This window comes from Aythya fuligula, chromosome 4 (assembly GCF_009819795.1).
Source record: "Aythya fuligula isolate bAytFul2 chromosome 4, bAytFul2.pri, whole genome shotgun sequence".
NCBI lineage: Eukaryota > Metazoa > Chordata > Aves > Anseriformes > Anatidae > Aythya > Aythya fuligula.
The window spans coordinates 14,761,835-14,776,863 of NC_045562.1; the positions used below are offsets into that span (position 1 = coordinate 14,761,835).

The following is a 15,029-nucleotide window of genomic DNA, read 5'->3' on the forward strand; positions in this document are numbered from 1 at the left end:
ATCTACCAAAGATTTTACCACTTGCAGCGTACTTGTAAAAACTTCACAATCCAGCAAGAAATGGGAAGGCACTGGTTTGAAGAGACAAGACACAGCTCATATGCTGAGCTGGGCATTTTCATACCACCAGCAGCTGATCCTTACTTCCAGCTTTTTACCTGGATGTTTAAAGGCAGTCAAGATTTATTTGTTGTGGGTTCAAAATGGATCACGGCACCATGTGCCTTGCAATCCCTCTCATACAAACTCATCCACTCTTCCTTGTTCTCAGAAGGCTGCCAAAAAACACATATTCATAGACTTTCATGGACTCACCAGCAGTACAGGGATAGATTGCCCCTAATTTACTTTTTTTTTTTTTTTTTTTTTTTTTTTACCTCCTCTACACTGGCCAGTAACTTTGAATTCAAAGTATTTCCTATTCTTTGTGTTTTATTAATAAGCAACACTATCCTTACCCAGTAAGTGTAAACCTGTATCATGGTTAACCAAAACATGGACCTCCTGAACTCTGCTTTCAGTGCTTAGACTGTTATCACTGAGGAACCTGGTTGTGCCAAGGCACACTTACAAAATAAAACATCTTGGGGGTCTTCACTTGGACAGCTATGCCACCATGCAAGTAAGGCTCCATTTCTGACGTATCACCAATGCTGAATGAGTAAGGTGACACCACTGAAAAGAAGAAAGAATAAACACTGTGACAATGCATGCTACAGTTCTACAAACAATAAAGAGTTGTGTTTTTTTTCCCCCAGTGTTTTTTTATGCTCTAATGTTTTAGCATGCAACCTTGCTTTGAAGCCATGAACACAATTGATCCTCCTAACTAATGGGATTGTCCCTCTCTGCAAGGTTCTGGGCCAAAGTATTACACTCACATGATCTGTGATGAAATAAGCTTTTTAGAGTAGCAGCAGATTTAACAGGAATTCTGATGACCACAGCTCTGTAACAACAGTGAAATCACTCTCAGTTTTATTTGGACTGTGCACAGCAGTGTCCAATATAACAGTCAGAGCAGGATTTTAGCCCAGCAACTAGAACCACAAGCAATCAAGACAAATGCTCCAACTGCCAAGCAAAGCAATCTTTCCTCTTGTACCACCTGGAGCATCACTCAGATAAAGGAAGACAGCATACAACTGTTTTGATAACTCGGGGCATGAAAGTTGAAACCAAAAGCTAGGCCATGATTAGAAGGAAGGAATAGCATCAGAACTAGCTAAACAAATGAGTCCAGAGAAAACAGACTCAACCACCTTTCAAGGGTAGTTTTTAATCTCAGACCACAAACAACTGAAAAAACAACTAACTAAACTAAACTAACTGTACTAACTAACTGTACTAAAAAACAACTGAACAACTCCACAACTCCTAACACCCATTCTCCCTCCTTCACAATTAGATGATCCCCCATCATCCAAAATGAACTGAGTAGTAGGCCTTGAGACCTACACAATGAAGATGAAAGCCAGTTAAATGGCAGTTCATGAGAAATATATTCAAAAGCATGCTTGGAAACTGAGTAATGTCAATGCATCCCAATACACTTACATTATCACCCAAGAAACTACCAGGCGTACAGTGACATACACAGTGGTGTTAATTTAGTCCAAAACAGGTTTTACAGGACCTCAAAAACAAAACAAAACAAAAAAAAACACAAAAAACAACCCACAACCCCAAAAAATCAAAACAGTTTTGTCAGTCACTTCAGAGATTGCCAACTAGTTTCTACTAGCTGGTAGTTTCTACTACTTCTTACGGAACAAAATGAGTTTAGAAAAGCTTCACTAAATGGAAATGAAACAACACTAGAAAGACCTCCATGCCAGATGGCAATTTTTCATGTGATCTCTGTACAACCCAGCATTCTTCTGGTTACAATAACTAACAGTACAGTGGACTAAAAAAGGTCAAAAAAAATGTATTGCAAATGAGTAAGAAACAATTTACCGGTTATTTGGTGTGTGGATCCATTTAAACAAGACATTCCGTTAACTTCACGAAAGGTTAAGAACTGTCCTGTTTCGAGCCTGTGTGGATGATTTTCAAGGCAAGTGACAATGCCAGGATTTGACTGAAAGCAAAAAATGGCTAAGTTAGGAAGGAGAAAGGAGTCTTGTATAAAAGGGTCATGCTTTAGACAAAAAGCTTTTTGTCTATTGAAGCCGCAGCTAACGCTTCGAGTGCCTCATTTCTGCCATAACAAGGGATTTATCCAAAATAATATTTCCACTTCAGAGAGTGGAAGCAAGGTACAATTAAACTCAAGTATCAGATTATCAATTAAGAAAGAATTTTAAAAAATATATATATTCCTTGCCCTGGCACGTACTCAGGACAAGATGTGAAACAACTGCATATGGCTTATATAATTAATGAGGATCAAATCATTCATTCCACTTTAAAGATACCAAAGAATTGGCTACCCAAATCATTGTGTCATGAGTTTTAATTCAGACCAAATACAATTTGATATACGACTCCTTCTAGCTTGATTATTGTTACATCTAGAGTGGAGATATGACAAAAGACTTGCTACTGAATGAATAAGGTTCTTGTCTGGACTTCCAAACAGAGTTGAGAGGAGCCAAAATTGTTTACATTTACAAAATAGAAGATCAGATAGATATACTCTCCAATATTCTCCACTTAAAGTATTATTCATAACATCCTTTTCTTGCTGCCTTTGCTTTGGGAGGTTAAAACAATCAACTCTTAAGTTTCTTCTCAAAGCAGGCTCTCGATCATTCTGGTGGTTGTCCTCTATATGTGATGTAGTTTCTCATAAAAAGGGCTAGTTTCATGACTATTCTAGTCATGACTATTTTGGTCATGAAACTTGAAGACTTAACCTATTCCCATAACAAGGCTATATCTCCTCTACATACTTCAACTCTTCCTTTCACTCAACAAGAAAAAAAGCCTCAATGTTATTACGTTAAATTTTAAGCAATGACAAGGGACATCTGCATGCCCTCTGGGTTTTAGCACTCATCACTGACTGTTTTTGGAGTAGACACTACAATCAAGGAGCTTGATTTGCCTCTGCTATGCAGTTTTCAACTGCTTACCAGGCCGATAACTTGAAATGCTCTGCTTGGTCATTTAGACAATAATGAGTCATAACAAAGCAAAGTTATACCAGCACAATGGCTTCTATCCCTTACTTGTGTAATATTTGAAATGAAGATTTCCTTTGGTTCCTCTCCTGTTGTATCCAGCACTTCAAATTCATCACCAAAGTCACAAAACAGACGTGAACATATTCCATACACATCTGCACTGATGAACTACAAGACAAAGTAAAAGTTGTAAGTATCCCTAAAACAGGATATACCAAAGAAATGAACTCTCAACATCCAACCTTGTCCAAGGCTAGCAGGTGTAACTTTTGCTCTGGTGGAAACCTGAGACGTACACCCAGGTCACTGACTCTACAGAACAGCATTACCGACCGATTTTGAACTCACACTAGCATTTCAGAACTTCTACACAAAAACCAGGAGTCACAGCAATAGGCAATGAAGTACTGCCATTTCTACTACTGCTATATTTGGTCTCACCCTGTTCTCTCAGAACAGAGGTTTTGAGCTAACATTGAAAAATATTTATTTACCAGCAGATTCCCTCCTCCCTCCCCCCCCCCAAAAAAAAAAAAAAAAAAAAAAAAAAAACAAGCTATGGTTACCCATGTAACATCAGACACATGCACAGGAAAGAACAGCAGCAGCATATTCCCAAAAACTCATTCTGCTCTGTCATTGTGGTATCTGCATAAAACTATATACCTCATAACCCACTTTCTCAGTTGCTGGATAGAACGTGCTGGAGGTGCAGAATGCTTGCTGTATGGATTAATTGTGTGTTTAAGGTTGTTGTTACCTTGATGGGTGGCTGCTGAGCATGACAGAAGTCATTGATCTTCTTCTGCAGTGAAAGGCTTACTTCAGTCAGTATGACACACTGTGAACAAGAACACAAATAAAACTGAGACCCTGGAAGCAATCGACATTTTCAGGGTATGGAAAAGGTAGTAGTAACAGGAAGTTACTTTGGCACCCTGAATGTTCAAAATTCCTTTCCCTACTACTCCCAACATAACAGAGAAAGCAGTCTCAAGTCAGTTCTCTCATCAGATAGGTTGCTGCTCCACAAGTTCTTGAAGCAAGATGAGCAGGACCAGGAACAGCAAATTCTCACTTTTTATCACAAGTTTGAAACTCAAAACCTAATTACAATACTCAAGAAAACACCTACAGGTAATTTCTGAGAAAACGTAGCTCTTGAATTTCAAGATTAAAGTTAGCAAAACAAATAGTAGTGACCAGTGCATACCAGGAGGTCTGCACAAGATTCAAGTACTGGTGTTCATTAAGTTGCATACATAACACAGTTTCTGCAAGCATTCTTTTCAAATTCAGGTTAATATTGGGTTGCAAAGCTTATGCAGCGTGTCCCAATTCAGTTATATCTCTGTAGCTGGGGCATTTGGAAATCTGGTTGAGCTGCCAACTCATCCCAAGCCGTGCACACAGGCAGAAGACAGATGACTGAACAACTGAAAAAACCTTCCTTCCACTACATTTCACTGGATATACAGATACATACATAAATGACCTAATTAAACAGCTTGAGTTTCTATTGCACAGAATACAATGCACAAAATACATGTAGGACACTGTGCAATATGACTGTTAAGAAGTCAGTTTTATCTTGCAAATAAGAAAACTATTGTACAGTAATCTCAATTAGCTATTTGTTATCGTAGTAAATTCCATAAGCAACAAAGTGAATTGATAGGAGCAGTTTTAGCCTTGAAAAATACGAGCGCGACCATTTCATTCATCCAAAGACACATTTCTTTCTTTCCATCATTTCAAGATACACTTTAAAGTTTGCTTTCATTTTATTTACTTATATTAAAAGCTCTGAGCAAAATACTGTGACATTTAAATTAAGAGTGACATACCTGGTACTGCTTTAGGAAAGACAGATCTGTGGTTTCCTCTAATGGCACAGTTGACGCTGCTACGTGGACATACGGATTAAGTTCAGCAATACGATGAAGTGTGGCCTCAGCCCTGAAACAACAATTTTCAAATTTTTTTTTTTTTAATGCATTTACAAAATTGTATTTTCTAAACTGAATTTCATACTACAAACATCCTACAGGAGTCCTGTAGAAAGTATCCTGGTGACAATCAGCAGCTAACTTCTTCACACTTAAATTCCTAGCAGGTCTGAGGAAAACAGCTCTGTCCAAAAGACAGTGAGACATTCTAGTCTTGCAAAGGTGGCTGAGAAAGTCTAAGAAAGAAATGCACTCTGGCCCTCATTACTAAGTTAATGTTACAAGCTCCCAGCTGGACGAAGTGAGATATTTGACTTATTTTGATTATTTGACTCAGGATTCCAGCCCCAACCTAGACTTCTCACGATACCTACCTCATCATTGCACTCAAAAACAGAAACTCCAACGGTAGGGGGTTAACTAGTACCTGATATTATTAACAGCTCTTAGACACTGAACTCCTATTTTTGCCACTGATCAGACTGTTGGTCCTAGTCAAGTTCAGTCCTCCCTCACCCCAAAGACTTCACCAACCTGTTCCTTTGACTAAGTATGTCATCTTCGTGGATGAAGAAATTGATCCCTAAATCCCATTTTGTGCATTGCTTGGTGTCATGAACTGTAAGAGCCTAAGAAAGAGAAAAAGCATTTACTGGAAGGATACATGGTTTTAGCACCCAAAATGATGGATTAATCCCCATAAAAAAGCTGGTGGACTAGCATTGCAGAAGACCTAGTTGTACCATATATAGGAATGAACTCCTCCATCCTCTTTGCCAAAACCCTTACTGTTTGAGAGAGAGGAGTGCATCTGAAAGATGCATTACATTAAATGTTTTCCTTGCAGCTTGCAATGATGAGAGTATGTAAATACCAAGGATGATTTTTGCCACACTGCAATTAAAGCACAACTGCCATCTGTAACTGAACAATCTCCCAAAATTATAAATAAGCAGATTTTTGAGTGTGATTGGAAGAAACAGCCTTAAAAGGCTTCTCTAATAACATTAATTCCAGCAGTACAAAAGCAGTTGTCAGATTAAAACACCCAACCATTTTAAATTCTATATAAGTGGATTCTGGCAGGTGACAGACCAGGATAACATTTTGAACAGATTGGCTTTTCAGTTTATATCACTCCATTTACGAGTGATGACTTTGTCAATGAATTTTGTGAATTCAATGCCTGATGAGCAGCTGGCTGAAATATTACATGAGGTATTTCATGGAATCATAGAACGGCTTGGGTTGGAAGGAACCTTAATGATAATCCAGTTCCAACCCCCCTGCCATGGGCAGGGAGGCCACCCACTAGATCAGGTTACGCAGGGCCTCATCCAGCCTGGTCTTGAACACCTCCAGGGATGGGGCATCCACAGCCTCTCTGGGCAACCCAGTCCAGTGTCTCACCACCCTGAGAAAAGAATTTCTTCCTAACATCTAATCTAGGTCTCCCCTCTTTTAGTTTAAAACAACTCCCCCTTGTCCTATCATTATCTACCTGAGCAAAAAGTTTCAGAATGCTTCTACTAAGAATCCCAAAAGGTACAAAAATTCAGATTTCGCGCTAAAGCAAGACCCATACCCTACTACTAGAACACGCAGACTATTAAAGTTTTTGCTCTTGAGTCCTCAAATTTTTTGCAATCCTCCCAGAGAAAGACAGTTTCAGAAACTTAAGATTAGCTAGCTAGTGGCGTTGCCCCTTTCCCTCCCACTCACCTAAGAATACCCAACAACAGAACTGTTTTACGTACCTTTACCCCAGCCAGAATGATATTTTTGGCTGAAAAAAAGAAACAGAGAGAGGGAGTGTTGCAGATTTTTTGCAAAGCTCTAAGTGAAAAGTTATGTGGGTGGACAATAACAATATGTCACTTCTAAGAACTTCACAGCTTAAGGGTTTGTTTTCTTTTATGTTTGGTTTAAGTATTCTTCTACCATTGAAAGCACCACTGAAAGCAGAATAACATGAGCAAGGTTAAAAGGGCTCTCTACGTTTGTTCATCCTACAAGTGCAATTACAGAAACACTAATGACAATAAACAGCAGAACTTTATAGATCAGTTCTGGCATCTGGTGCAAAGTCCCATCAAAGCCAACTGAAAGGGTAATACCCCAGGTACAGACAAGACTAGTCTTAGCTGGTTCTTAAAGAGTAAAGGAAATGGTTATTGGGGTCTCTTGCACTGGGACAATTATGCATTTTTCACCAAATTGCATCTGTTCCCCTACACCTAATAATTCAGTCTATGGCTATCCCTGTATTAGCTTCATTGACACTGAAGCCTAAAGGAATAACTTGGGATTATCCAACCTCAACCTTCACCCAAGACACAAGATACTGCATAAAGCTATCTGCTTAATGGAAGCACGTTTTAAAATAATATTTAAAACTTTGTTCTATTAAGAAGATAATTAGACAGAAGCCCGGGATCCTTCCAGCAACTATGTCACTTACACGTCATGAACATATATAATCACTCAGATACTGCAGATGTACTTATTACATCCAAAATAAGCTTTAGAAGTAATCTAAACGGTATGTTTACAAATACTTGCTTCTGCTTATACATAAATGTTGTCTAAACTTACCAATCTCCACACCAAGACCACCTATACCGCTCAGGAACACGTGGGACTGAGCCATCTTCTGCATTGCTGTGTCTCCAAGAACATATCTCTGGCGACTATATCAAAGATAAATTCAAACAAAAACAAGATACAAATAAAATCAAGAGTCACTTCAAATATTTTCACTTTTAAGTAGCTATTCCTTTCCTGCTATCATCCCAGTCAGCATCTAACATGCAATAGTTCTGCAGATGAATATGTCACTAGTGACACACGCGCAGCTATATTTACCAGTCCTCCACTCACCAAGCAACTGAGGACATAACATACATGGATCTGACCTGTACAGTCCTTTAGGAAATAAATGCCTATCAGATGTAATATTTTCACCAACAATTGAAATAGTGAAATGCATTTACTACAGTGTTTCTCAATGCTGGATTTTAGAGAGGAAGAAATATTATTTTAAAGCAGTGCAAAGTTTTTCCAGGATAGTGTAAAATCACTTCAGAATTAACTCCTGAAGACACAAGCAAACTAAAAAAAATCTTTGCTATCAGGAATATTCAAATCGGAGGGTGCAGCAGCTTTTGTAGTGAAATCCTGAGCTCTGAAAGACTCAGAGTTTCCAACCACACAATTAAATTAAAACCATTTTAAGTAAAACTTCCTGATGGACAAGTATGACTTTCCTATGATTTGTGTCAAAAATCCATACAAGTGCTGAATTTGGTGCCTCATTTGTTCAGCATACAGAAGATGTGAATTCATTTATTTTTAATAAAGAAGCTTTTCATGCCACCATGTTTTTCTAGAGATACCATTTGTTCCACTACAGGGTCTTTAAGCTACTGGTGTGCCAAATGACCTCAAGTCACTTCTAGATAACAAATTAAAAAACAAAAATATAAAAAATTAAAATCAAAACTAAGGTCCAGTCCAAACCCAACACCCTGATATCTGGCAGATAATAAAAATACTGATGATATACATGCGGACAGAAATAAATGAAATAAATGATATAGTAGGTAAATTACATAGCATAGAACAGGAGGGCAAAAAGACTGTACTGAAAGAAGATGAAGAACAAATAAGAGAGGAATATCTACTTTGTTAAAGAAGTAACAGGCTAGAGTTAGGAAGAAAAAGAATGTATTTCAAACAAGAAAAGTATTAGTTCTGGTTTCCAAAAAGCACTCATTATTGATGCTGTTGAAACTGCGTTCAACATTGTAGTATGTAACTACATTTTTACTAGAAAAACACTAATAGTCAGAAAGTACCTATTAGAATACCAATAAAGGAACAGTTTTACATGAAGATGTGTTAAATCTCCAATCCAACCAGTTCTCACTGCTAATTGTAGTTTAAGAAACTTTGCAGGAAGTGGATTCAGTTTCACATGCTGGACATTTCGCCCCTCCACTTTTAAAGTGAGGGACAGAACAGTTCAGGTACATACACCCGGACCTAGCAGGCAGCAGATATTGTTTTCAAGTCTTGTCTTTCACATCAATGGGAGTAGATCCAAGCATTGCTGAAGAATCAGGAGTAACACTTTCAAATCAGATATTCTTACCTATACAAAGCATCATCAATTTCCATAGAGTCTGCCGCCATGACCCAATGCGATTTGTTTGCACTAGAAAGCACTAGAATACAAACAGAAAGAATGCGGTTACATTGGACGCAATTTCAGTTTGTCCCCTCTCCCTATCACCATTCAATTCTTCAACAGAAGAACTGGAAAACACAGAAAGCAGTGTTATGTAAGAGTTACTTTGAACACTGACAAGCCTGCAGAACAACATGGCATCTCAGTAACTAAAACACACAGGAGCCAGAAGACAACAAACCTCAAACCTTCAACACATGAACTCAAAATACAGAGACACATTCATTTCCTCACTGAGGAGACACAAGACTAATTTCTTGTATTTGCCACAGCTGGGTTTAGTAAAAGTAAAATTAAACATTAAGAGCTCCACGTCATTTAATTTGGTTCTGCTTGTTTGCTGCTTATTCTGAATAGAAGACAGGCGATCCCTGAATGACTAGGAATAGTTATTTATGCTGCACTATTTTTATGTTAATTGAAAAAACTCAGGAAACAAATCACCATTATAGCTAACTGAAGAAATCAATATCCAAAAGTACTTTAAAAATCTATGATGTACAAGCTAGTGGAAAGTATTCAAGATGTAATAACGTTTATTTTTAAATTTACTTTATAAGATGTGAATTAATACAACATTTAACTAAGACATCAAGTCAAACACTTCAGTAGGACTTTAGTATGTGCACAGTTAAGGAGCTCATTAATTAGCAAAGACCTTTTCATTGTGAAGTTACCTGGGGGATAACTAAGCACTAGGATTAGGAAGAAATTCCATCACAGGGCAGGCTGTTCTTTTGTTATGCAGGCTTGGAATTTGTGCTTTCTAGACCTGACAGGAACCACCACCAAATACAGAAGCGAAACAGTCCCCACACTTGACCCAGAACACCAGTTCTCACCACTGCTAGAGAGATGCACATCTCAGTACAACTCCTACAAGCAGACTTGGAAACGACAAGATTTTGAGACAAAGGCTGACAATCCTTTCTCCTAAGAGATTGCATGTAAAGGCCTAGATATACTAAGAGTATTAAGGAGTTTTCCCTCTGAAATCAAAGATGCACAAATATACTCTGAAACAGCAGTAATACTGCCCACAGGTTAACTCTTACTTCCTGTTCAGATGGCTTTAGTGCATATTGTAACATTTCTGATGTGCAGCACCTCTGCAGCCTGGCACAACCTGAGACTAGAACATTTTGATCTGAAATATGCCCCCTTCTTTTCTCAGACCATGAGGCAGGTAGCGCTGCAGGATGGCAGTGAGGGTCAGACAGGGTTACACTGGAAAGCAGGCCACAGATCTGAGCAGTTAAGCTGCTCCACAGTGTGGACACTAAATCCCAAATGTAAGCCAACAAAGAAAGCAGTCAGCATGCGGCACCTCCATTGTATCTGCACAACCAGCCACTTCAGCACAGCTCCCTTGCCTTTACACAGCAAGCACTGAAAATAACCAAAGTACATCATTTTGGGATCCAGCTCTTAAGGCAAGAAGTAACAGACCTTATCTGATGACAGACTTGAGGCCTGCTCAGGTAAAAGCCTAAATTACATCCTCTGTATGGGTGACAAGACTGAAAGTCCCCTCAAGACAAACCAGTGCCACCTCATTATGGCCTGCAGCAGCCATCCCTGAGCTGTTCTGCTCCTCCACAGCACAGTGATTTTGGCACTCTCAGGTGGGGAAGCTGACCCACCCTGAGGTGAAACACACACCCACCTTCCTCCCTCACAACCCCCCGGCTACTCCTGCTGACAGCCACCACGTGTGCTCTCCCCGACAGCCATTTGTGAGTAACGAGGGCGTGCGATGAGCACACCAGAGGTTTGCCACCTGCATCCCAGACCCATTTGAGAAAGGCTTTTCCAACATGCTTACTGACTCCCAACTCTCTTCGTATGGCAGAGCTGCTGCCAGGTATATCATGTGTGGCGAAAATTGGTTTGTCAAAGCAAAATAAGGCTTCATAGTACTATTATTTAGTGGCCAAAGGACAAAACTTTGTTAACGTATTCCTGCATCCAAGTTGTATTTCGTTTTACCTCACCCCATGTTAAATCTGCCTCAGAGAATGGCACATAATATGGGGGTAGGTCCTTCAAGTTACTATCTGTTGCTCAACATTTATACATTCACTTTCTTTTCTTTTTACCCTCAGCTGTTTGTGGGACAGCCCAGGGACGAACCGAGAAGCTACGGCTGACAAAGAAGGGCTAAGAGGTCCTGAACAGCAAAGGCACGAAGCTGTGGTGTTGGGCTGCTTTCCTCATCCTTCTTACCTCAGAGTTAGCACAGGCTACAGCAGAACCAGTCAATTACTCGCCGTTCAGCAGCCAGGCCTGGGTGCATCCCTCCTCCCCACGGTCTCCAGAGGCAGCTGACGCAGGCTCCCTGTTGGGGCAGCAGAAGGAGAGGGCGCTCAGACCCGCTGCCAGCCGCCCCGCCGGGCACCACGAAGCTCAACCCGCACCTCAGCTCTCCCCGAGGGCTCCAGGCGAAGCCAAGCGGCGTCCAAACAAACTCCAGCCGCCCTCAGCAGCCCCAAACCCGGCCCTCCCCGCGGCCCCAAGCCCGGCGGGCAGCCCCGCCGCTGCCCCTCGCCCCCGCGGAGCGGGGAGCCGGTCCCCGATCCCGGTCCCGGTCCCTGCCGCCCGCTCTCACCGCGGCGGCCTGGCGCTGAGAGCAGGCCCGTGCCCTGCCGGCGGTGCCGGGGAAGAGAAGGCAGGAAAGAAGGGGGTGGGAAGCGGCAGCGACGCCGGTGCCGCGGCTCTTCCCCGCCTGCGCCGACATGAGGGGCCGGGCTACGGCCGCCACCTCCTCCTCCTCCTCCTCCTGCTCCCGCCCCGCCGCGACATGGCGGCCGGCGGTGGGGATGACCCGAGAAGTGATGTTGTAGGGGTGAAATTTGCCCCAAGCGCCCCGGCAGGTGGTTTTGGAGATGGTTTTCTTCCAGCTTCTGGCCGAATTGGTTGATTTTGCAACTCAAAGCTTGTGAAGTCACAGATAAAATCCATGCGCTCAGCTTTTCTCCTTCTGCAAGCACTGTGTGGTTAAAATAAAATTAAAAGTCCTGTTACACTCAGTTGTTACCGGTTTACACAACAGATTATTTCTAAAACATGCCCTTGAGGTATCATCTCCACATCAGGCCACACCATGTCCTGCACATCTCAAAAACAGACACTTCTTATCAAATGGGTGCTAGGGAGTGAAACTGTGGCATCCCAAGCACAAATACTAGATGGCATCTAAAGGCATACAGGAGCACAGATCTGGCACAAAGCAGTCACACGATCACTGCACAACATCTCACACTGGAACAGTATGGGCTCGTGGAAACTTCCCTTTTTTATGGTGGCATTCAACATGTGCTGATCAAAGCAAGCTGTGGCAACTATCGCTGTCTCCAGAGACTTCTGGCACCAGCAGCTCCGCATCCTCTATACATATTTTCTTTGCAGTCTCCTCCCATTTCCCAAATTTTGGTTAAGATCCCAGTACTATCAGGCAAGTGGAATTTGCAATGTAAGCCCTGCCTTCGCTTGTGCTCTCCCTGACCATTGGGTTAGGTGAGGTGAGCGTGAAATCTGCCTTGATATCTCTGGCACATCTTGTTCAGATAAAATGGGAGGAGATGCAGTATACTGCATAGCCAACAATGGTGGAAAAAGTGTCATTGCATACAGTTTATACGGAATACTCACCTTTTATTTTTAATTTTTTTTTTACTCTTTTATTTTATTTTTAGAAAACTGCATTCCATATTACATGAAAAAAAAAGTCTTTTCTCTATCTTTTTTTTTTTTTGGGGGGGGGGGGGCAGGGGGGAACTTCTAGAGACAAGATCTCCCAAGTTTTGTCCTTTTTGTGCATGCATGTCAGCATCTGCTACATTATTTTAACTATTTTAGCATTTTTATCTCATATGACTGGAACTAAGAGTCCAAGGGAACTTCCAAGTCTTCATCAGGACTTACACCACAATCCAACAACGCATGCAGCTTTTGTACTGAATTATTAACTAAGGCTAAGAGCAGCTGGACAGCATTCATCTTGCAAACAGAGGCTATAGTTTGGCAGGTACTTGCCTACTACATGCCATTTTGTTTTATTTTATTTTATTTTATTTTATTTTATTTTATTTTATTTTATTTTATTTTATTTTATTTTATTTAAATAGAACACATGGAGAAGATGAGGACAAACTTCACAGGTCCACTAGAGGCCACTAGAAGTCTAAAATGCTGGACCCCAAGGCAGGTAAACACTAAAAGCAATACGGGATGAAAAGAACACAATTCATACTAGTAAGGCAATTAATATTTAAGGCTGGTATTTGCTTTCTGTCTTTTTCACATAATACAAAAAAATCAAAATACACAAAAATATAAAATTAATTCTGTTATTTCAATGACTCAAAGAGCAATGCACCTACCTGATGAGCAGAATTATACAGAGTCCCAGCTATAAAGGGTGAAAAAAAGGCAAAGAAAAGTTTAAACTAAGCCAAAAATGTCAGCTTTGGGTTTGCCACTTTGCTGATTTTTCCCTCAGTGATTTTTTACCATTAATTTTGTGGTTTCTTTCCTAGGATCATAGAAGCTTTATCAATCATGCTGTGAAAAAATAAAAAAATCTGCTCCCTACCATCTTCCTGTCCTGGCCGCTGAACACTTAACATACCAGTTACTTCAGTATGCAATCATCTTACAGCGAACCCTGAAAAGCCTTTTGCCTGAATGGAGAAATAGCAACATCCAGTTAATTCTTTCCCAGCAGTTCGGCAGGAATAAAGCAAAGACTAACCATCAATGAAACTGTAAATGTGGAGATTCTAAGACAAATTTCCAAATAAAGCAAGACAGGTTTTGTTTATCTCTGCAGGCAAAGAAACTGGTTCTCAAAAGCATCAATTATTAGCAGGTATACTAGGGAGCCCTCTAGGCTGATGGTACCAACCCAAAAAACATAAAGGTTTTGTGCTTATTTTCCAAGATTGCAGAATTTGAAACATCTGGAGCCATTTCACTTGTTCCTTTTTGCCCATAATCTCCTTAAAAAATACATATAACCCTAAGAACTTAATTATAAAAAATAAAATAATTTAAAAAATATATATCCCAATTCCAGAGTTGTCATTCCACTAAAATCAGCTATAGCATTTGAGATTGGCAAAAGATACCAAACAAGGCTGTCAGCTTCCTGACTTCCTAAGGCCAATCAGTGGTACATTGCTGTGGTCAGAACAACATTTTTGTACTTGAGCCAATTCACACCCCAAATCCCTTTTTGACTTCAGTTCACATGCGCTATCATAGATGCATTCTGTGTGCAAATATTGAATGCATCTTTAAAGCCGCTGTCTGCAAAAGGAGCTGAAGCTGTCAGCTGTAAATCCACCTGCTTTCACCTGCTGTGAAAATCCCAGCCATTAACACATTTAAGTCTCAATTTTTTGATTTCCAGGAATGATTTCACACTCTTAACGAGGACTCCATAATGGTGATTTGGGGGATGCGTTTGCTTCTTTATTTATTTAGTAAAGTAGCTGACAAACCTTCATGTCGTTTTCTCCCTAAAAACATATTATTTGACAGCGTTATGGCCAACACAGTTCAGTTTAACACACAAGCCTGTGCAGAAATGACCATAAATCCACATCAGCAGTGTTCCTTTGATGGGTTTCCAAATATCCTGCCACAGGCTATGGCTTGCCCTGGGCTCTTAAAGCAGTGAAATGCTGCCTGGTAAGG

The 15,029-nt window shown here is 40.5% G+C and overlaps 1 protein-coding gene across 1 annotated transcript in view; it reads right to left on the reverse strand.

Moving 5' to 3' along the window:
- UBA6 (ubiquitin like modifier activating enzyme 6) overlaps positions 1-12,007 on the reverse strand; it is a 31,956-nt gene extending 19,949 nt beyond the window's left edge. The window contains exons 1-11 of the mRNA XM_032186700.1: positions 11,938-12,007; positions 11,556-11,667; positions 9,234-9,306; positions 7,676-7,770; positions 6,838-6,866; positions 5,615-5,709; positions 4,979-5,090; positions 3,892-3,972; positions 3,177-3,299; positions 1,960-2,083; positions 572-675 (exon numbers count right to left, since the gene is read on the reverse strand). Of these exons, the coding sequence (XP_032042591.1) occupies positions 572-675; positions 1,960-2,083; positions 3,177-3,299; positions 3,892-3,972; positions 4,979-5,090; positions 5,615-5,709; positions 6,838-6,866; positions 7,676-7,770; positions 9,234-9,274 (804 nt within the window). The 5' untranslated portion in view covers positions 9,275-9,306; positions 11,556-11,667; positions 11,938-12,007. The remainder of the gene's footprint in view (positions 1-571; positions 676-1,959; positions 2,084-3,176; positions 3,300-3,891; positions 3,973-4,978; positions 5,091-5,614; positions 5,710-6,837; positions 6,867-7,675; positions 7,771-9,233; positions 9,307-11,555; positions 11,668-11,937) is intronic.
- Between the last annotated feature and the right edge of the window lie 3,022 nt (positions 12,008-15,029).